Source organism: Xenopus tropicalis, chromosome 8 (genome assembly GCF_000004195.4).
Source record: "Xenopus tropicalis strain Nigerian chromosome 8, UCB_Xtro_10.0, whole genome shotgun sequence".
Classification (NCBI taxonomy): domain Eukaryota; kingdom Metazoa; phylum Chordata; class Amphibia; order Anura; family Pipidae; genus Xenopus; species Xenopus tropicalis.
Genome location: NC_030684.2, coordinates 126,324,114 through 126,348,185, shown reverse-complemented (window position 1 = coordinate 126,348,185; position 24,072 = coordinate 126,324,114). Strand labels below are relative to the sequence as shown.

Genomic DNA, 24,072 nt, shown 5'->3' with positions numbered 1-24,072 from the left:
TGGAAAGCTAATGTCGGCTCAGTGATACTCTTATGGTTAGTGATACCACATACATAGTGATACCAATGTACAAACGTACCTATATGAGGCGATAAGTTCCACAAAGTGTGGGGGGACTGGCTTGAACTAGAAAAAGCTGGCTAAATACAGTATGTAATCCTAAAGTGGTAACCTGCTCTGTTAAATACCATAGCCTTGCACTCATATCTCCCCCCCCCCTTTACTTTGTCATCCATAATCGCTACTGTGATCATCTTAGCGATCATTTGTATCAGGAAAAGACCACTGTAATATAAAGGCGCAAGACAAGCTTATTGTTATACTTTCTTGTATAACAAAATGTACGCCAGGGGTCTTCTGTATTGTTTGATTCCCAATACTAATAGGGTCATGTGGCATTGGGAGACCCCAACATGAAAGTAGTGCATCTGATAGTAGATCAGTCAGTTATAAAAGTGGTGCTAACCTCAAATATTAGCAGAAAATACTGCTGAATGGGACTTACTTCTCAGCAACTCTTTATAAAGGTTTGATGGGATTGATTAAATGAAAAGTTGGTGTTCTAATGACTCCATTTTTCTACAGCTCCCTCAGGCCATGGGGCAGTTACAGCTGTACTAGCAGCCGGAGGGTAGAAGCCAATTGCCTCTGGTCCAGCAAACCTTGCTAAGTTCTACTGTTAGGCTCGGGGCACGAGGAGCGTATTCTCCTCCAGCATTTTCAGCTATTAAAGAAGTGCCAAGAGTCTGTCTTTAGATTCAATGGACAGATAGATTTGAGCATTCTTGTGATGAAAGTATAGACCTGTAAGCCTAACACCTAAAGTGAAAAAACATCTGAAGAGAAATGAATATTCTGAAAACATAATTCTCTCTATTTTTAGATCCCAGGTAAGGCCTCACCATGAGTATGCAGTGCAGTTCTGGGCCTCAGTCCATCTTGGGACCCCCTTCTACCATGATGTCCCTTACTGTGGAATCTCCTGTGATGGTGGTTTTGGGTCTGAGGACCAACTTTGAGGAAGAGGACTGGCCCCATTTAAGGTGTGTGCACATACTATTGGTTGTATATGGTTACTTGGTCTGCAGTTATTGTTCTTATTTGTGCATTATGTATAATATTATTAAAGGAAGATTAAAGATCACTTTCCAGGGCCATATTGGTAGAGAAAGAATCAGGGAGAGCACATTGTACAGAGGCCAAGGTGGGGCAAGTTGCGCCTCTTTTTTTTTATTCTTGTGATATAATAGCCCTGCGGCACTGTAACTGGTAATTGCTGTCAAACATTGTTTTCCCCATTGGGGCCCTACTCTACATATTAGCAATGTTCTCTTCACAGAGAGCCCAGGGGAAAGGTGAGCTGATAACGGGTTTAAAAGAAGCAAATGGTTTCCCCAAATCCAGTAGTTGCAAATGGCAATAGATCTCCATATATGAAAGTACTTCTTTAAACCAAAATTTGCCGGCTATCTGGACCTGTCATAATCAAACTGTTGTTCTTATCTCTCATTTCCTTTTGTTCAATATTTGCTACTACAACCACAGGTTCCTGTTTGAGGGGAACACAAGACCCCCCCCCACACAAACCAGTATAAAGCTGCAGGTTGGCTGCACAATGGGCTGTTGGAAAGTTCTCCTGCTCCCCAGGATCTTCCTCTCACTGTGCAGGTAGAGCGGCTCTTTTCTCTCCTCAGCTTATGCTCCTCATCTTATTCTATAGAATTCTCATGCACACTCACTCTTACATAGGCTTTTATTTGTGTTTTTAATGAATAACTACTGTATTTTCTGGCTTAGTATTTCCTTTCTGTATTTAGTGCATCAGGAGACCATGGGACCATCCAGCATCTGCCTTGTGGCTCTGCTTTCCCTACTGATCCCGGCTCACTCGGCCCCTGATCCCACCCTGGACACTCACTGGCAGCTGTGGGTTAAAACTCACCAGAAGAGCTATAAGGATGGGGTAAGGGCTTGTATTATTGCTCTGATAATATGGGAATGGGTTTGCTCACTGATAGGGTATTCAGTGCTGCAGGTTACAGTGGGTGCCACTGCTATATAAGTGCCAGTTCAGGGGCTATGTTAGTGTTCCAAGAGGGAGTCTTTGAGTTTTAGAGTCCTATTCAAGTGATAACTTTTATTTGCAGACATAAACTTGTTTTTTAAGGTTTACCACTGAGGACAAACATTTGGTCCCACTTAGCTCATAACAGGGTTACATCAGATAAAAACATCAGTAATGCAGTCATATGTCTTAGAATATCTGTGACAGACCCCAACTGTTCCCTTCAAAATATTTGCCTGTTTGATCCACAGACTCGTTCTTCCACGAACCTAGGAAAGGAAATATACATTCTCCCCAAATTTCTTCCATATTAGCTTTCAGTTTGGAAATCTCCAGTACCAGCCTCTGCTCCCACAGTTTGGGAAACACTATCTTTGGTTCTATATATTTATAGAGAAAGATGTCCCAAATCAATGTGAGTAGACGAGATCAAGACAACCTGATTTTTGGGATGTCCTACATTTTTATATTTTGTAACTTGTAGTCGGCAGATCAAAATCTAACTGCTGAGTGGTTGCTATGAGCAACTGTACTTGTGCAGTTTAGCACCTATATTTGTAACTGAGTCCTTATATCCTAAAATAGTGCCTTACAATTCCCAGGAAGAGGAACGTGCAAGACGGACCATCTGGGAGGAGACACTGAAATTTATCACAGTCCATAACTTGGAATATTCCTTGGGGCTCCACACTTATGAGGTTGGGATGAACCATCTGGGAGATATGGTAAGAACTCCAACCTTCTATGCAAGGTTTGTGGTCAATAAATCAATGCAAAAATATTTGCAGATGGAGATGTCTGGTAAGAAGGCACAGTATATATATATATATTTCAGAGTTTGGGGGGAGTGAAAATAAAACCCGGCTGAACTTGTTATGATCCACAGTACATCTAATAGGCCTAGAGCAGAGAAAGGGTGAAAAGAATGGGAAGAATTTCATAAAAACCCATAAGAATGCACCGTAAATTTTAAACTCCCACAGCCCAGGGAGATTAAAACTCAGCAGAGCTCAATATCCAAATGATCAGCCACTTAATGTGATGTAAACACATAACATGTATTTCATATGATTTAACTCTTTTACTGCCAAGCACGTACCTCATACGTGCTGGCAGTAAAAGGGCTTAAACGCCAACGACGTGTCTCATACGTCGTTGGCGTTTAAGCGCTGCTGTCTGCAGCGGCGGCATGTGCGAGATAAATGCGGCAAATTGCAAAATTTTTAGGCGATTTTCTGAAATGTCATAAAAACCAATAACTTTAGGAAAGCTCTGAAGATTGGTACATTGGTGTAGAAAGGACTCTTTACCCATGTTGGATTTGTCAGAATGTGTCCTTTCCAAAAATATATGGTTTTGTGGGGGTCACTGTATAGTTAGGGGAAGTTTTGGCACATAATACACTGACAGGGGGCTCTGTGTGCAAAAGCTGAGCTGGCAGGCGAGAAATCCTTATGCGCTATTTTCATTTTGGGTTCAGTACATACCGCAGACTTTGGTATATCTATGCATATTGGGCATCAAACTGTTCAGTAGACCTCCGGTGTTCCTTTTTGGGGTGATTTGTCTTTATCTGATCTTTATCAAGAAATTGTGAGAGATAAATGCGGCAAATTGCAACATTTTTATGCGATTTTCGAAATGTCATATAAATCTGCAAACTTAGGAAAGCTTTACAGCTTGGTACTTTGTAGCAATAAGAAATATTTACCCATTATAGATTCGGGGGGATGTGTACTTTCCAAAAATATATGGCTTTCTGGGGTGAATGTACTTTTTTTGTAGCATTATCCCACATAAAGGATGGAAATGTGTTGATTTTGCAGGAGCTGAAATGATAGATCATATGGGGGTATGTTCCCATTGGGGCCCCTACATGCCACATACTTAGGTAAACCTATACATATTGGGCATCAAACTGTTCAGTGGACCCCAGGCGTTCATATTCAGGGTGTTTTATCTTGGTACCTAATGCAATGTGGGAGATAAGATGCTTCAAAGTGGAAGCTTTGAGGGGATTTTTGGAAATGTCATCAAAATTGCTAACTTTAGAAAAGCTGTGCGGCTTGGTACTTTGGAGTAGAAAGACATGGGTACCCATTTTAGATTCGGGGAATGTGTACTTTTCAAAAATATATGACTTTCTGGGGTAAGCGTACTTTTTTGTAGCTTTATCTCACATATAATGATGTAAATGTGTTGATTTTGCAGGAGCTGAAATGACAGAAATGACAGTATATATGGGGGTATGTTCCCATTGGGGCCCCTACATGCCACATACTTCGGTAAACCTATACATATTGGGCATCAAACTGTTCAATGGACCCCTGGCGTTCATATTCAGGGTGTTTTATCTTGGTACCTAATGCTATGTGGGAGATAAGATGCTTCAAAGTGGAAGCTTTGAGGGGATTTTTGGAAATGTCATCAAAATTGCTAACTTTAGAAAAGCTGTGCGGCTTGGTACTTTGGAGTAGAAAGACACGGGTACCCATTTTAGATTCGGGGGAATGTGTACTTTCCAAAAATATATGACTTTCTGGGGTGAGCATACTTTTTACTAGCTTTATCCCACATATAATGATGTCATTGTGTTGATTTTGCAGAAGCTGAAATGACAGAAATGGGGTATGTTCACATTGGGGCCCCTACATGCCACATACTTAGGTAAACCTATACATATTGGGCATCAAACTGTTCAGTGGACCCCAGGCATTCATATTTAGGGTGTTTTATTTGGTTACTTTATGACCTGTAGGAGATAAGATACTATAGACTGGAAGCTTTGAAGCGATTTTTTAAAAAAAATCACAGATTTTGATAAAAACCAATAACTTTAGGAAAGCATTGCGACTTGATAGTTTGGAGTAGACAGACAGTTGTGCCTATTCTGTATTCCCCAGAATCTGTTCTTTCCAAAAATGTACAATTTTCTGGGATAAACCTTCTGTTAGTGGAATTTTGGCCTTGAAATCCAAAGTATGCAGTTTTTTTTAGAGCAGTGCTTTGGGAATTTGGTAGTGTACTGCTGGGAGTTTTTGACCTATACAAGTGAGCAATCTCCATAAAACTATATATATTTGGTATTGGCACGTTCAGGAGACATGGGACTTTCCAAATCAGTTGTATATTCGTGCATAAAATAATTTTTGTTTCTAGTATGTGTGATTATATTATGGAAAATTTGATTTTTTTTTGCATTTTTAGACATTTAGAAGCCTATATCTTGTTGCAGAATTGGAATTACACAAAAATTCTACCATATTTTAAAAGCTTAGGTTGTTCTGAAAAAAACGATATATTGTTTTCCTTGGTAAACTAAAAGTCCCCCCGAGGAAAGGCCCCTAAAGTGAAACAGTGCAAAATGTTCAAAAACTGTCTGGCAATACAAGTTCCGCTTTGACCAAAATGGCTGGCAGTAAAAGGGTTAAAAAATAAGCAGTGATAATGGGCCACATCTGAACCACCATAAAACATTCTACAACACTGGAAAAAGGAGGTACAATCCAATAGATACACAATAATAGAGTTATACTCATTTTATTGATATACCGCTCATTATACCACTCATTATTTATTATATCATGACGCAGAATGGGTATATATTACAGATGTTTGTATCCCTGTGTAACCTAGCTGTATTGTTACTATGTGCCAGACAGGTGAGGAGGTGGCTGCAACAATGACAGGTTACACCGACTCAGGGGATTCATTGGACAATGTGGTCCACGTACCCAAAGAGATACTAGAGGCTCTGCCGCCGGCATCAAAAGACTGGAGAACCAAAGGCTGTGTCACCCCTGTGAGAAGCCAGGTATGTGTGTGTATATATATATATATAAATGCTATTTAGAAAATGGGGTAACACCCAACTCAGTATTACCTTTAGATGGGTCAGACACATCACAACTCCCTGCAGCTTCGGGTAGAACACAGAACTCTTTCTTTCAGGAGGGCCCTTAACATATTGGTGGGGAAATGGTTAAAACTTGGCCTCATGATAACATAATATAACTTATTGTATTTTTAACACCCAAAGGTAGTGGTCATGTATAGGTGAACTTGTCCTCAGCAGTGCTAAATGGACGCTCACATTGGCGCATTATACTCCTGTCCCTTAGCCTAACTGGTTCTGTATGTTGGCGGGCGACGCCAAGGGGTACTAACCTTCCCAGTCTTTTGTCTCAGCCTCTGTCAATCTATCTATCTATCTATCTATCTATCTGACTGTCTGTCTATCTGTCTGTCTGTCTGTCTGTCTATCTATCATCTATCTATCTATCTATCTGTCTGTCTGTCTGTCTGTCTGTCTGTCTATCATCTATCTATCTATCTATCTGTCTGTCTGTCTGTCTGTCTATCATCTATCTATCTATCAACAATATCTGGAAACCCCATCATCGAGGAGGCTCCAATTACCGTAAGCCCATCTCCCATACACTCCATTTTAACCAAATAAATCAAATCCTTACTGGAGGCAAAACAACCCTATTGGGTTTATTTAATGTTTAAATAATTTTTTAGTAGACTTAAGGTATGGAGATCCAATTTATGGATAGATCCCTTATCCAAAAAATTTTTTGGATAAATTTCACCAGAACTCATAGCAGACACCTTAGACAAGATATATAGAAATAACAGTAATAATAACTATATAATACTGATACATTAATATAGGAACTGTACTATCTCCTAAATAAAAAGCTGTCAGAGTAAGGGGGCGAGTTTATCACAGTGTGCTACCCCAGAGTTAGGTCTCTAGTGTTACCCCAATAGTGAAGGGGAAGGATTTACCCTATTATATGTAGCAGAGACTATAAAGTACAATGTTTCAGGGTGGCAATAGCAACCTATACCTTAGTGCATTGTAAGATGATACTAAATGGGAATTTACATAGAAATGGTGACACCAGATATTTTGTTATCTTCCATTCTTTTATGACTTCAGTAATGCCTTTCAGCTCTATTATTAACCCTAACAGGGATCATGCGGATCTTGTTATGCCTTTGGTGCCGTGGGGGCCCTGGAATGCCAATGGAAAAGGAAAACGGGCAGACTGGTCACATTCAGCCCCCAGGAACTGGTGGATTGTTCATACACTGTAGGAAACAATGGCTGCAAAGGGGGAGGTTCCAATGCCTCCTTCACATACATGAAGAAATATGGCGTTATGGAGGAATCTGCTTACCCATATACAGGAAAGGTAATACTGTAGAAGATGATCTACAACTGTCCACCCCACACTGACATCATTTCCATCATTTAATGACCAAACTTTGTGATTACTAATCACTAATGCCATTTGGATGATAACACTATGGTGAATCACACACCAAAAAAAACAAAACAAAGGGCAAATAAAGGACCCACTGTAGAAACACTCACCAAGTGGAACAGATGGTCCAGGTGCTTACGGAAAGACCACGTTAAATGTGATGTATATGGGGTCCTAGATGGAAAGAATGTTGGGAAAATGCACAGAGGTGTTTTACTAGCTGAATGCGTGCTCTTTGGTTGGCCAACCCCCAGCCAATATAGGGGGCAACCAGAGGTCCATTCTTGCCATGGGATTCAATTAGGCTTAAATACAGGCCTTTTTTTAATGGCACCAGGGCAAGTTACTTAATTGAGTCCTGTAGTGTTCATTTAAGGGGCCCAGCAGGGCGGTGCCTTTGCAGTGCTCTTTGGTGAGCTCCACTCCTCCGCAAAGCAATCGTTTCTGGTTTTCATTGGGCTACACTGAGTGTCTAATTGCAGGCAGTGCATCCATTTACTGCTCTCTGGTTCATAGATGGTGCAGATAAATACTGATCAGAGTCTGTTCGTCTTCCCATTCCCCACCAGGAGGCACAGTGTAAAAAGGAGAAGCCAAGTAATGTTGGAGTAGTAAAGCAGTTCTACAGACTCCCTACTGGCAATGAAGTTCTTCTAAAGAAAGCTGTGGGAACCGTAGGACCTGTGTATGTTGCCATAGATTCCAGTCGTCAAGGGTTCCGTATGTACAAGTCAGGTAGGTACTAGAACTAGAACCTGTGTAATACTGTGCTGACTCTGTATAATAACTGTGTGACATTGCCCCAAGTGTGTTTGTGGGTGCATTAGGGAAGTTTCATTGGAGGTTCCAGTGGGGCAGGGACAGAAATAAAAGTACAAACAGTCTCTGGAAAGTGTAATGTGTCGGTGCCATATATATAAATGTACTCGTGCCAGCAAGTTACACAGCATACCAAGAAAGTCCTGTTCTCTTTTATATTCTTCTGACTTCCAGGTGTTTATTACGATCCATACTGCTCCACCACATCATTGAGCCATGTTGTACTCATAGTTGGATATAGTAAAGAAAATGGCCAGTACTATTGGTTGGTTAAGAACAGGTATGTATATGGGAAGCTATAGGGCGATGCATTAACCCCCACTGGGGAAAAGTCCCGGTGTCCCGGCAGACCAGGCCAACACTGTAGCCCCTTTAAGCACTTTAACTTACACTTACAACACTAATCCTACACGGGCCAGTAATAACCAGTGTCCATAAGCCTATATTACCCCAATTGTGTCTTACTCTGTGGGGCACCATAAGGCCAAGGTCACGCAGGTGGCAATTACCTAGCAGGGTTCTAGTTCTATGGGACTGGTTGCTGCATTGCTTTAGCCATGGGCAGATATAGCATCACAGTACTGCGGCAGGGAATGGTACCAACTAACTGACAATTCTCTCACGTTCATTTGTACGACTCCAATTAATAGTTTGTTTCCTTTTCAGTTGGGGAGAATATTTTGGAGACAAGGGATACATTAAAATGGCTCGAAAGCGTAATAACCACTGCGGCATTGCCACGAGAGCTGCTTATCCAGTGGTGTGAGGCCTGGGCCTGCCTTAATAACATGGGATTTTATCTGCAAGCAAATACTTCTGTTATTTTTTTCATGTCTGAATTTGTTTTTTTTCTGTTTTTACAAGAGCTGTGTGCTCACACATCATTAAATAGCAGCAGAAGTTAAAAAAAGACACAATTTTATCAGTTTCAAGCTTTTGTCCAAGAAACCCTTAAGTACCTGCTAGTAAATCTATATAGTTCATGTATACATATGGACAGAATACGGGGGAGCCCATGAAGGCTAATGTACAGTCCGGCTCTTATAAAAACAATACATTTTATATGGCACTTTCCCTGCTCCATACTTTATCAGTGATTAAAGTTCTGGATTTTTGAAAAACAGGCCATTTTATTCACAAACTTATGATCATAAAATCATGGCCTGACATTAGTACCCACACAAAACCCATTTGTTGATCCAATATTCATGCACCATAATTTGTCATTATTTTAGGAAAGAAGATTATTTTCTATACTAAACTATTCAAAATGTTTAAGTACATTCCATCACTCTGGGAATTTGGGATATGAAGATTTATTCATGTGCCAGGAGAGTCTATCACAAACAGGTTCCTAAGCAAAGGATTACACAATATTCAATAACATTTAATAGTTCCCTGACATGGGCAGATATGTTGGGCTAAAACTTCAGGTACCAAGCATAAATTGGGCATCCGTAGTTGGATAGCCTTTGGTGAGAATGTTGCCTGGAGGTCAGCTGCATCTAGTTGGGTAGCCACGCAATACCCCCAGATTGGTCAGGTTTCAGACCCCGATTCCCCAAACATGTGGGCAGCTGGGTGGTACCCTGCCTGGGACAAACCTATTCATTATTTAGTTTAGATCCACCCACAACCTATAAACCAACTTCTGAAATTACGTTATCCAAATTGTGCCAGTCATAAACCTTTATCTACATAATAACATATACCTTTAATTCGTATTGATGGACAGGGGCTATCCAAAAGGAGATCTTTTAGCATCCTATGTTATTAAATATAAAAATAATATGTAATAATAATTCCAGGGGCAAGTTAGGCTGCAGACATGTCTGTTGATGTGCTGTGTCACCCCAGTCTTAAGGGCCTCCACGGGGAATACTCAGTGCTGCAATCCCCCCTCCACGTACCTTGAACTTCTCCCTTGCAGCCTTAGGCAGGGTGGTTGGGGGAAGCGCCCATATTTTCTTTAACTTTATTCAGAGAAAAACTAAAAGTTCATGATTCAAACAGCAACTGCAAATTCTCTGGAAACCCAAATGGAAACACTTATCGCTCGCTTCTCTGATTATCGCCCTTGCAGATAAAGCACAATATCTAAACATCTAAACTGTACTTGGGAAGTAAAACACATCTCAGGGTCTCTAGCAAGCAGCTTGCGTTTCTCATTTGTTCCGGTCCAGAGATTCTATACCTACCAAGGGGCCTTTTCCTCATGTATTGGGCTATGGGGTCCGTGGTCTGGAGTTAAACCACCCTTGGGTGCAACCCCCATCCCTTCATTCTTCTTTTGTGTACATTTACACATTTCTACATAATTGTGACTCAACTAGGGATACACCAAATCCAGGATTTGGCCTTTTTGAAGGTGAAGGTATTGTTGGGCCGCAAGTATCGACTTACCTACTTTCCTATAAAACCTCCACTATTGTTGCATTCTGTATTTTCATTTTACCTTATGACTATGAAGATTTTCATTCATCCAGGTCATGGTATATCTAGTATAAATAAATCTAAAGCAACTGGAATTGTTAGGTAATCATTGAAGACGTTTCACTACTCATCCGAGCAGCTTCTTCAGTTCAACTGACTGGTATGGGAAGTCCTCAGCATATGTACTCTTCCACTAACCCACTCACAATATATATATTGTTAACTGAAGAAGCTGTTAGGATTAGTAGTGAAACGTCTTCAATGATTAGCCCTCTACTTAATGTCATCCATAAGCAAGCATATTTTAGACTGTAAGCTCTTTTGGGCTGGGCTGTTTTTGCCTCATGGATTTATTAGTTGTTTTTTGTATGTAATGTGTTTAATCTATACATCATTCTTTGTATAGAGTTGTAGAATATGTTGGTACTTTATGAATACTTGTTTAATAATAATAATAATAATAATAATATCTATTTTAGTTTTAGAACACATGGCGTGCAGAGTATGGGCCAGCATGTTCCAAAAGGAAAATGGAAGTTGGAAGAAGAAGGGCCCTGTGAGGAACCTGAAAGGTTAAACATATGGCTGAATGTTAGGGGGGTATAAGGTATGTGGCACAGGACTGAGGGCCTTGTAAAGCAACACTGCAAGAAGTGTACTTTTTAGAAGCTTAGTTAATTTATTTTTATATCAGGGTTTCTAAAGGAGAAATATCCAGTACCAAGCAGTAGCCAAGAAAAGCACTAGATGAATTAGAGATCATGGGCAACTTGTAAGCCAACATAGCAACAGAACATTTACAGGGCTAGGCTAAGCTTTATACCATTACAGCATTAGAACTATCACAGGGCTAGGCTAAGCTTTATGCCATTACAGCATTAGAACTATCACAGGGCTAGGCTAAGCTTTATGCCATTACAGCATTAGAACTATCAGAGGGCTAGGCTAAGCTTTATGCCATTACAGCATTAGAACTATCACAGGGCTAGGCTAAGCTTTATGCCATTACAGCATTAGAACTATCACAGGGCTAGGCTAAGCTTTATGCCATTACAGCATTAGAACTATCACAGGGCTAGGCTAAGCTTTATGCCATTACAACATTAGAACTATCACAGGGCTAGGCTAAGCTTTATGCCATTACAGCATTAGAACTATCACAGGGCTAGGCCAATCTGAGTCCAATAAAAAATTTCAAAGGAATGGCCCAATCTATAGAGAATTGTATCCTTAGAACTATCACAGAGCTAGATCAATCCATAGCCAATCAAGGCAGTAAGACAAATACAGGGCTAAACCAACCTGTATCCACATAGCATTAGAATTTTCTAAGGCCTCGACTGACCAGAAACAAACCATTACTAATGTAATTGCGCTAGTGTTAACCACATGCAACGTTAGAACTTTTACAGGACCTGACCAGCCTGTGATTAGTAATAGCCAAGGTCCCTCTTACTTTATAACACTAATTAACTCAGGGAAATCTATTCCTTCACAGAAGCCTCTATTCAATGCGTTAGAATTATTTTGCACTAGTTAATATTTATTTTTCCTGTTAAAAGTGAGAATGCTGAAGCCATATAGCAAGTTCCCTTTCCTCGTGCCATCGCAGTTATCTCACTTAAGGCTACTTTTGACAACCATAAGCAGAACTGCTGTCTTCCTATGAAATAGGCTGATCAATACCAGCAGCCACTAGCCTTCGCTCTCTTAGGGGGTTATGTAATAAAAGGCCCAAGTGCAGTAACCCATAGCAAACAATCAGCAAGTAAAATGCACTGGTCACCCGTTTAAAAGCAAAGATGTTATTGGTTGCTAAGGGCTACTGCTACTGGGAAAACTTAGTGCATATTATTACATATGGGGGATTTTTCTCATTCTTTACACAATGGTGGAGACCCTAATTAATTGAGGTTGAAGTTGAGTACTTTTGCAAATTTTTAAAAGTGCCATTCCATAAATCAACAAGATTGCAAGGTGCAAAATGCCACTAACAGTAGAAGATTTATCAATACAGGTATGGGATCTGTTATCCAGAATGCTTGGGACCTGGTGTTTTCCAGATAAGGGTCCATAATTTGGATCTCCATACTTAAAGTCAACTGAAAAAGCATTGGGTAATTATATCTTAGTTGGGATCAAGTACAGGTACTGTTTTATTATTACAGAGAAAAGGGAATCATTTAACCATTAAATAAACCCAATAGGGCTGTTCTGCCCCCAATAAGGGGTAATTATATCTTAGTTGGGATCAAGTACAGGTACTGTTTTATTATTACAGAGAAAAGGGAAATCATTTTTAAAAATTAGAATTATTTGAATATAATGGAGTCTATGTGAGATTGCCTTTCTGTAATTCAGAACTTTCTGGATAACAAGTTTCCGGATAATGGATCCCATACCTGTCGAGATTGCCCTCCCATGTTTATATATATATATATATTTTTTTTTTTTCATTATATTTTTTGTGAACTTGAATAGATGCTATGTTAATGTTTTTATTCAATAGGAATTGGTCTTGAAGATTTCAAAATTTATTTGGTCCCCCATTTTACTGAAGGGGACCTATAGCCCAGACATACTCTGTACGATAACAGCCCTTTATCAAATGAAACATAAAACCCAAATTCTTTTCTTTTATTAACACATCCATACCTCTATAAAGGTATTTAAAAATCTCAGCTATCAGTCATATATTGCCTGACCCTCCCCTATGCCTTCCTAGATATCACTACACTCCTCTCATTTCCCCTCCTTCCTCACCTTCTATAATTGTGTAGCATGGGTATGGGCATTAGTTCCCCCTTAAATACGCTAGTGCTCTCTTAAAGATGTCTCTACTACAAATGAGCAAACCTCAAAACATCACTAAAGTAATCAGGTTTTGTGACATTTTTGATCTACTTACACTTTACTGCATCTTATCTCCCACATGTTCTGCTGCACCAGGATAAAACATGAGAAATGAGATTACTGTCTTCTGAAATGTTTGATACCCAATATGCATAGGATTACTATGTAGCATGTAGATAAGACCGAGGTTTTTCCTTAGCAGTTATCCAATGAATTAAGGATCTTAGGGCAAAAAAATTGTGCATATGTGCTTATACCTGTCAAATGTTGTGCTGTGTGTGCAAAAGCCCCCAAAATATATAATTTATAGCTCAATGTGTTTAGTCTCCATGGGAAAATATCTGCCAGAGCCTGGATAACCAGCAGTTTGACAGATATATGCATCCTGCCCAAGTGCCAAAACCACAGCTATTTCTCAGTCATACAGTTGTGGTTTTCAACTGACCAGTAACATTTATATATTTGTGTTTAAATAGCTCTACTGGTATGTGTAGCACTGTACAATACATATACATTTATAGATGGGGAACAATCCAATAACAAAATTAAAACAAGTCCAAATATACAATTATATTCAAGATAAAGGTCTAGGAAAGGTAAGGTAACGACTTTTCTTCCTGAGAATGTTGAGGAAGGCCCAGCTCCCACCAACAATCCTCACCACCTTTCATAGAGGAACCATTGAGAGCATCCTGTGCAGCTGCATCACTGTCTGGTTTGGAAACTGTGCCATATCAGATCGTAAGTCTCTTCAGCGGATAGTGAGGACAGCTGAGAAGATCATTGGGGTCTCTCTCCCCTCTATCGATGATATATACACCATGCGCTGCATCCGCAAAGCCACCAGCATTGTGGCTGATCGGTCACACCCCTCACACTCATTCTTCACCCTTCTGCCATCTGGAAAAAGATACCGAAGCATTAGGGCAATCACATCCAGACTGTGTAATAGTTTTTATCCACAAGCCATCCGCCTTCTCAACTCAATGGACCGGTCACACATAAAAATCACTCAGACAAACAGAATAACATCAGGTCTGAACTGACAAACACTGAACTGCTCTTTGCAATCTGCAACTATTTGCACAATATTTTTAATTTATTTATGTGGTTATTTTTTTATATCTTATGTTGTGTTGCATGTATGTAGCATCTTGGCCCTGGAGGAACGCTGTTTCGTCCTACTGTGTACTGTACTGTATATGGTTGAAATGACAATAAAAACCTACTTGACTTGACCTACTTGACTTGACTTGACTTGAAGAGATGCCAGGGAGAAGGCCCTTGCCCCATATAGTCACAGGAGCAAGGTACATGTAATTACTTTGGAACTACTGAATAGTCTGATGATATATTATATTTCTATATTCCCCCTCTGTACAGTGTAACCCTGAGATACCAACATGGAATACTTTTCTTAATGTTCTTCTGCAAGTTGACATTTCTGCGCACATGCATTCTCAAGGAGTCTAAATTACTTCATAACAAAAAAGCAAAATAACACAGAGATGGAGATGCAGATAATGAGAAGCAAATGTGGCTGCTCTATCTTAATAAAGGCAGTTCCCCACCATGAACCTGGAGACATTTCTTTTGGTGAAAATTCATTCTTGGCAAAAAAATTCATTCTTCTCTAAAGAAACGTCCAATGTGACTTTCCTCCAGTGCTCGGAGTTTCCAACCCAACTGAGGATTTATTTGCAGTCTGTATCTTCTGATACCTTACAGGAGGCGTCTGTACCAACAAAGTTAATGTCATTGAAAGTTTAGGTCATTGAATGTTTTTGACTAATAATAATATACCCTTTTTCAAAACAGCTTTTGCTTCTGAAGACACAAGTGGTTAAAGGGGGTATCTACCCAAAACAAATGCCAAAGGAAAGAACATTCCATTTACGAAATCTTCCAATAAATGTAAGCATTTTAATACTTATACAAAAGCTCAGAAATCTTTCTCCACATTTTCTCAAGTGATTAGAGATGTAACAGGATTCTCAGTGGGGCTTATCATTGTCCCATCCAGCTGATATAATATTACATGACTATTTCCAGGAGCATTTAGGCCAAACTATAGGGGCAGGCCAAGGCTGTTGATGATAGATGATGATTTACTTGGTTAGAAACCCATATTTGCCAGGTGTCCCTATGTTTCAGTGACAGTCCTTGGTTTTGACTCTTTGTCCCTATTAAAGCCCAGACAGGTTACTGTCCCCAGAAAACAGCTGAAGCAGAATATGAACGTGCATGAATATAAAGGCGTACATACAGTTGGTTCAATCAGATGTTTGTGACAATAGGCTGCAAGTCACTAAATGTTTCCACATACAAATGCGTTTCCTTAAAATTGAGCAGATATTTCTCACACCATGCCTAAGTGAGATAAAAGCCAGGAGTTCTCTTTTGTCGCCTATGGTCATGTCAGCTTTTGTGCAAATATTTGCAATATTTGTTGCAACCACATGTTCCCTGTTTGAGGGGAACACAAGTCCCCCCACCCCCACACAAACCAGTATAAAGCTGCAGGTTGGCTGCACAATGGGCTGTTGGAAAGTTCTCCTGCTCCCCAGGATCTTCCTCTCACTGTGCAGGTAGAGCGGCTCTTTTCTCTCCTCAGCTTATGCTCCTCATCTTATTCTATAGAATTCTCATGCACACTCACTCTTACATAGGCTTTTATTTGTGTTTGTAATGAATAACTACTGTATTTTCTGGCTTAGTATTTCCTTTCTGTATTTAGTGCATCAGGGAGACCATGGGACCATCCGGCATCTGCCTTGTGGCTCTGCTTTCCCTACTGATCCCGGCTCACTCAGCCCCTGATCCCACCCTGGACACTCACTGGCAGCTGTGGGTTAAAACTCACCAGAAGACCTATAAAGATGTGGTAAGGGCTTGTATGATTGCTATGACAATCTGTATAGTTTATCAAGGATAGAACATATTCTAACAAATCCAAAACGGGTACATGTTTCTTTCTACTCCAAACTACCAGCTGCAATGTTTTCCTAAAATTCAAGTTTTTATAAAATGTCCGACTTTTTTTGAAAAATCACATCCAAGCTTCCAGGTTACAGCATCTTACTTAATTAGGCATCAAGATAAAAAATCCTAAATATGAATGTGAGGGGTCTGCTGAACAGTCTGATGTTAAATCTGGCATTTAGGGGCCCCCAGATGAAGATACCCCATATGCTCTGTCATTACTGCAAAATCAACACTTTTACTGCATTTTATGTGGGGTGAAGCCACGAAGAAGTGCATTTACCCCAGAGAGTCATTATTTTTTAGAAAGTATGTGGTATTTAGGGGCCCCAGAATGAAAATAGTGTATATAAATTTGCATATAAACAAAGCCCCCGCCTGTGTACTGTATTTGAGTCTTAGACTAAGACCCCAGAAAGCCATACATTTTTGGAAAGTATACATTCTGACGAATCCAAAATGGGTAAAGACGTCTTTGTACTCCAAACTATTTAACTGCAAACTACTAAAAAATAACTGGGAGACCAACAATAAAGTAGACAATCTCCCTAATTTGGAACAGTTGGGTCCAAGCCAAATAACTAGTCCCAATTTGATGGGATGGTATAGTTAATCCTAATGTTTGTTATTTAATTTCTTAGCTTCTACCTGGTACAGTAAGGATCTTTTTAGTGAAGGATAACTTAACCCACAATTTTAGTATATGAGATAAAGAACAACCTGATCTTTGGGATATCCTACACTACATGTTTCTACTGTTTCAATGAGATATCTGATTATTTTATTGACCTGGAGCAAATTTTGCACAAATTACCATTCCCATAACCCAATACGTTACGTATGCAGTATATAATGATAACAGCCCTATTACAATTCCCAGGAAGAGGAACGTGCCAGACGGACCATCTGGGAGGAGACACTGAAATTTATTACAGTCCATAACTTGGAATATTCCTTGGGACTCCACACTTATGAGGTTGGGATGAACCATCTGGGAGATATGGTAAGAACTCCAACCTTCTATGAAACGTTTCCCTGGTGTAGCACTGTGACATAAACCTGACTGATATTTGTGACCTATTGGTAAATCTGAACCAATATCTCAAACAATCAAAGAACTGATGGAGATTGCCCGTTAGAATTCACAGCATATATAATAAGCCCATGGTTTGGGGAAGGTGCATAAAACATTTCTTTAGAGCACTGGAAGACTGAAATAATACCCAGCAGGCCAGCAATCTAACAAAATACAAACGATCAGCCATTAATGTAATGTAATATCCTCCCCTAACACATGGGCTGTGACATAATATATGAGTATAATATATAAATGCTGAGAAATTATAATGTTATATTGCAAATGATTTAAACAATACACAGTAATTATAAGTAAGCAATCATTATGTACTACATCTTGTATATATTATACACAGGTGTATCCCTGTGTAACCTCGCTGTATTGTTACTATGTGCCAGACAGGTGAGGAGGTGGCTGCAACAATGACAGGTTACACCAGCTCAGACCATTCATTGGCCAACATGACTGAGGTACCCAAAGAGATACTAGAAGCTCAGACTCCAGCATCAATAGATTGGAGAACCCAAGGCTGTGTCACCCCTGTGAGAGATCAGGTATGTGTGTGTGTGTAAATATATATATATTTTAATATTATATTGAGAGCCTAAGATTGTGAAACCAAAGTGAGATACTACGTACTGTATGTCTGAGTATATTTTACTATACTATTCTAGTAAGACACACAGTTTACACATAGAATTGGATAGTAGAAAAGTAATCAGTGGAATTACACACAAGGCAAACCATAATTTAAGGCTACCACAACATGTGACAAGTGGCCGTACCAGTGGGCGGGGGGGGGGGGGCAATGGGACAGATACCTTATGTATGTTGCCACCTTCCATTTATCAACTTGAAAAATTGTATCTAGAATTGTACTAATCATGGCCAATAAATATGTCATGGATGGTGGGAATGGCACTTTGTGTTATCTGCCATAGGAAGACATTAATGGGGTTATGTAATAAAAGTCACAAAGTTCTAAGTTTGTCCAGGAGCAGTAACCCATAGCAATCAATCAGCAGGAATTATTTACTAGTCACCCTTTTAAACACAAACATCTTATTGATTGCTATTGGTTACTGCTCTACAATAACATATAGGGGTAAGGCTAACAGAGCTGCATAGAGGGTAAGGCACAAGTGGACTTGCCAAAACCTTCATACAGTAGTAGATAAGTCATTATAATGTCCTGGCAGAACAAGTTTAGAAGAGCAGGTTACCCCATCACATCTGTGGTATTGAGCACCAGGAAATGTATCTTTCCAGCCCGGCATGAATATCTCTCAATTGGAAGTAAGGGGGGTATTTACTTTATTGTATTTAAGCAGAGTTGTGCTATAAAGTGCAATTTCTCTTTCCGGTTCCCCCTCTGCCCCATTGATCTTGCAACTGAAGGTACCAGGTACCTATGTATAAGTTCTAGTGCTACTTCCAGTCTTTGCAACAATGGTGCACAGTTTCACAGGTTGGCTTTCCGTTCAGTCTCTGGCATGATGGTTCCCAAGACCTTAATAATATTGTCTTCTTTATACTCACCTTAATATATCTCACCCACTTACTGGCCAATCTTGATCTCATGTGGAAGACAGGAATAACAACCCCTTACAGACAGGCTACTGGAATCCTTATGGGTAGGAGCCTAGGGATTGCTGGCTGGAATACTTGCACTGACAGGGGTTATAATGTACTAGGCTGTTAGAATATGCCCCTTAATAGAACTACATAATGTTGCATTGCCCATTGATATAGTAAAGTGTAAAAAGAAATGAAAGGAAACCATTAATAGTGGGGATAATAAGAGATATTTTGTTACCTCCTAACAACTTTTGCAGAGAGTTTAATCACATTCATCTCTATTATGAACCCTAACAGGGAACATGCGGATCTTGTTATGCCTTTGGTACCGTGGGGGCCCTGGAATGCCAATGGAAAAAGAAAACAGGCTCACTGGTCACATTCAGCCCCCAGGAACTGGTGGATTGTTCCTACACTGAAGGAAACAATGGCTGTAAAGGGGGAAATTTCATGGCTTCCTTCAGATACATGAAAAAATATGGCGTTATGGAGGAATCTGCTTACCCATATACAGCAAAGGTAATAACTTTATGGTGTGAAAATACATCCTAACTATAAACCTCTTAGACTTGTGAAAAAAATGAACACAGCCTAACTGCTACTAGAATGACATGGCTGGCTAGTATCCAATTACAACTTAATGAGTTAAAAGAGAATTAAGCCCTAAAAACCAATATGACTAGTAGTGCTAGGTTTTACATGCTAATGGTAATGGTAATGGTAATGATTCAGCCATTCAAAATTGTGGACAGGCGTTCCCCATCTTGGATTCTGTTAAAGTGTCAGTGGCACAGCACATGCTCAGTGGGCTCTGAGCAGCTGCTGAGAAGCTAAACTTAGGGGTTATCACAAATCATCAAGCAGAAAATGAGGTTGGTCAACAGAAGCTGATGATACAGGGCAGATTATTAATTACTAATCAGCCTTTATTAGAGCCTGTGCAGGAATCAGCAGAAAAGAAGATGGGGAGCTATTAGGGGCATCTTTGGGGGCACAGATCTTCCCTGCTAAAGGCCTGTGGTGCCTTGGGCTGGTACAGAGCCCCAAAACATAATGGGCAGCATTTCTAGAATACTTCTTTGTTTTAATTTTAGTTCTTCTTTAATGGAGCTTGATTCGGAATTGACAATCAATTAAATTAAATAATAAATAATTCTGACACTTTGGGGCGACAATGGAAACTGCTGCTTTTTTAACCTTTTTCTAGTTGCTGTAACAAATGATTTTTCCTTTTGTGGCTCTTCTATCACTCCTATAACACATAAATGTACATTGTATGGAAGGATATTTAGGGGCAAATTTATCAAAATGTCAACTCACCACAGAAAAACTCATCCACTTTCTATTCATTCCTATAGTGTAAAAGTGTACCTATCAATGGGTGAACATTTGATAAATAGGCTTCTGAAAATCCCATAGGAATGAATAGAAAGTGGATCAGTTTTTCTAGCGTAAGATCTAATCTCACATTATAATAAATCTGCCCCATAGACATTGCAAGATGAAGACATGTTGTTTCCCTGACTGTTTCCCTATGTATAATATAAGCCAACATCATTGGGCCCATTTATTCATGGAGCTCTGTGCTCACTTTTCTAATTGGTGGGAACCTACAGTTTTACTTTATGTCAGGGGTTTACCCAACATACTTAGCTACAGTAGCCCCTTACTACACCTGTCAAAGCTTAAACCATATGTTTAATATGCAGTAAATTGGGACCTAAATGGAAGGTATTATTGGGGGTATAATGGGGGGGTGTATCATTAGCTAAATGCCTGTGCTTGGCGAGTCAAACCACAGATGATACAGGGTCCAACTGAAACTCTATTATTACCATGGGAATTTAAGCTAGCATGGATGCAGACCCTCTAGTGTAAGGTTACCAGGCCTTTTTAGGGGCACCTTTAATTAATGCATGTTGCAGGGCTGCATTGCAGGGCTGCATTGATTGCATTTAAATGAAATTGCAATTAGTGCCACCCTACTAGGCGGATTTTTCTACACGCGTCCCTGAATAATTTGCGAGGGATCTGGTAACCCTACACTAGTGGCAACAGGAGGGCAAGTTACTTTTGTCATTTTTTGTTTAGTGTTTGTTGAAGGGATCCAGGTATGAGGTGGCTCTGCAGTGCAATGTGGCCTTTGGTAAGATTTGCTCTTCAACAAAGAGCCCTAAAAATTGGGTTGAGTCTATTTACAGGTAAAGGAGAATCTTCTGTCTGGCTGAGTATATTCTCAGTAAAGTGTTATGTGTTGGTTCCCTGTCTGTATTTATATACACAGTGCCAGTAGGATACAATAAGACAGCACACCAATACATTGTGCTCATTTTCACATTGTGGTGAATTACTGCTCTTTTTCTTGACAGGTGTTTATTATGATCCATATTGCACCACCAAAGTAGACCATGCTGTGCTTGTGGTTGGGTACGGTACGGATAATGGCAAGGACTATTGGCTGGTTAAGAACAGGTAAGATATATGGGAAGCTAAAGGACTATGTAGATTTCAGTGAAGGTTAGGAAAAGTAAGACCCCTGCATAAATTTTACCTATTATTTCATCCAATCAAGAAGGCTGTTGTTGGTGAGGCTGTAGATGTGGCTCAGACTAAAGGTCCCATACACGGGCTGATTCTAGCTGCCAATATCGGTCCCTTAGACCGATTCGGCAGCTAATCGGCCCGTGTATGGGGACTACCGAGGGACCTGCCCGACTGATATCTGGCCTGAAATCGGGCAGATATTGATTGCACAGGTTAAAAATCTAGTCGGATTGGGGACCGCATCGGCTCATTGGACCGACTTTGTCTATATCCGCCGTAATAATTTGATCGTTTGGCCCCAGGGCCAAACGATCGAATTAGCCTGGATTCTCCCGATATCGCCCACCCATAGGTGGGGATATCGGGAGAAGATCCGCTCGCATGGCGACATCGCCAAGTGAGCGGATCTTAAGGTGTATGGGGACCTTAACTTTTGCATGATAATCTTCTAATGTGCCAGTCACTGAATAGGACTTTAATTGGGCTGTACAGACTAAAAGCTTTTACTGATAAGTGGCGGAACTGGCAGTCGGCCTGTACCACATACTAACACCATCTTTTAACAGTAAAACCCCAGGGTATTTGTATGAAGGAATCTAATGTGGCGGCTGGTTTTATAGTGCATCACAGCTGACAGGGCTAATGTATTATACAGGTCTGGCCTGTAAAAATGGTACTGGTATGGGATCCATTATCCGGAAACCCAATAACCAGAAAGCTCCGAATTACGGAAAGCCCAACTCCCATAGACTTTATTTTAATACAATAATTCAGATTTTTAAAATTGATTTCCTTTTTCTCTGTAAATAAAACCAAACTAAGATATAATTAATCCTCGCTGGATGCAAAATAATCCTATTGGGTTTAATTCTAGTTTTGTTGATTTTTTAGTAGACTTAAGGTATGAAGATCCAAATTACGGAAAGACCCCTTATCCGGAATACCCTTGGTCCTGAGCATTCTGGATAATGGGTCCTATACCTGTACTCGATAGTTAGTACCGAGAAACAAAGGTAACATTCAAGGCTGCCATTATTTGGCCAATATCCCTACTTCCTACAAGCCACCACTTACAGGAGCATTAGCCTTCTAGTTGCAGGGTCACTTAACTTTAGAAAATCTTTGAGCAGATAATTAACAGAGTCTCCTACAGGTAAGCGACAGTACTAGGCACATATATATGACACTTACTACTGAGACTTTCCATCTGTGGGTAGTAGGATCTATTCATGGTTCTTTCTATAAGTTATATTTAATGAAGTGAAAGAATAAAAAGAAAAGAAAGGTCAAATCACTGGGGGTGCCAACATTTAGGCACCCCCAGTGATAGTATTCACCTGCTCCTTAAGGTACAATGTCAGCCGCTCTTACTCACATTCATTCATTCACATACATAGACGATACATTAAGAAATGAGAAAATATCTGCTCTCCCTGCCTCCAATCACTTCTACTGGATCAGTTCTTCAAATGCAACCAACCATCTCCTTTCCCCCGTCTTCTCTCTTCTCTTCCTTTCTCCTTATCCCTCTCGCTTTCCCATTTGTTGTATATTCATTTAGCCAATAAGACAACTTAAAAAAAACCCATAATCTGCAATATTAAGGCAATTTATGTTTCCTTTTAAGAAATGAGAATCCTTTTGCCTTTCTTCCAGCTGGGGAGTCGGCTATGGGGACAAGGGATACATTAAAATGGCTCGAAATCGTGGCAACAACTGTGCCATTGCCTCGCATGCCGTCTATCCAACTGTGTGAGGCCTGGGCCTGTCAGATGAGATGGGCCAATGGGATTTTATCTGCAAGCAAATATTTTCATTCTTTTATGTCTGAATTAGTTTTATATATCCCATTTGTATTACACAAACTGATGCATGTATAACATACATGTAATAAATACACATTTTTATCAGTTTTAATCTTTTTGTCTAAATAAATTCTCCTTAAAAGTAACACCAAAAAGTGAAAGTGTGACAATAACAATAAAATTGTAACCACACAAGGCAATAGACTTTTGGCTGCCGGGGTCAATGACCCCCATTTTAGAGCAGGAAAGTCAGAAGGAGAATTCAAAACATGTAAAAAAAACTATAAAAAAAAGACTAGTTGATGAGAATTGGCCATTCAATAATTCCAAAATGGATGCAGTGTAATTTGTGGCAAGCCCTGTACCAGTGGTAAATAGGAGGCCAATGTGCCCCATCATTACGGAGCTCAAGAAAACCAGTATTTACAGTGTGGCCAAAAATGTGCAATTGGGCACGGCCCAGAAACAAAATGTGGTTTTCTTATTTCTAAATTTGCCTTGCCATCTAGAGTATGCTAGTACAGGTAAAGGACCTGTTATCCAGAATGCTCGGGACCTGAGGTTTTCTGGATAAGGAATCTTTTTGTAATTTGGGTCTCCATAAACTTTACTGAAACCCAATAGGATTGTTTTATCTCC

The 24,072-nt window shown here is 39.9% G+C and overlaps 1 protein-coding gene across 5 annotated transcripts; it reads left to right on the top strand.

Moving 5' to 3' along the window:
• Positions 1–1,557: 1,557 nt before the first annotated feature.
• On the top strand, positions 1,558–23,545 carry LOC105945585 (cathepsin S). Of its 5 annotated transcripts, XM_031891183.1 has the most exons (9): positions 1,558–1,668; positions 1,818–1,963; positions 2,668–2,790; positions 5,724–5,879; positions 7,048–7,269; positions 7,911–8,076; positions 8,335–8,440; positions 11,073–11,200; positions 15,265–16,125. In XM_031891183.1, exons 2-8 carry the CDS (start codon positions 1,832–1,834, stop codon positions 11,197–11,199), a joined length of 1,032 nt encoding a protein of 343 aa, XP_031747043.1. In that variant the 5' UTR covers positions 1,558–1,668; positions 1,818–1,831; the 3' UTR covers position 11,200; positions 15,265–16,125. The 5 variants fall into 5 exon arrangements, with proteins under 5 accessions (XP_031747043.1, XP_031747040.1, XP_031747044.1 ...); XM_031891180.1 differs by having other exon boundaries at positions 1,573–1,963; XM_031891181.1 differs by lacking the exons at positions 11,073–11,200; positions 15,265–16,125 and adding an exon at positions 8,827–9,072 and having other exon boundaries at positions 1,574–1,963.
• The last annotated feature ends 527 nt before the right edge of the window (positions 23,546–24,072 follow it).

Excerpts from the sequence above, each read along its gene's own strand:
- LOC105945585 (XM_031891180.1), top strand. The coding sequence starts at position 1,769 with ATGAATAACTACTGTATTTTCTGGCTTAGTATTTCCTTTCTGTATTTA. Across the intron at positions 1,964-2,667 it reads AGAAGAGCTATAAGGATGGG|GAAGAGGAACGTGCAAGACG; the intron begins GTAAGGGCTTGT and ends TACAATTCCCAG. Across the intron at positions 5,880-7,047 it reads TCACCCCTGTGAGAAGCCAG|GGATCATGCGGATCTTGTTA; the intron begins GTATGTGTGTGT and ends TAACCCTAACAG.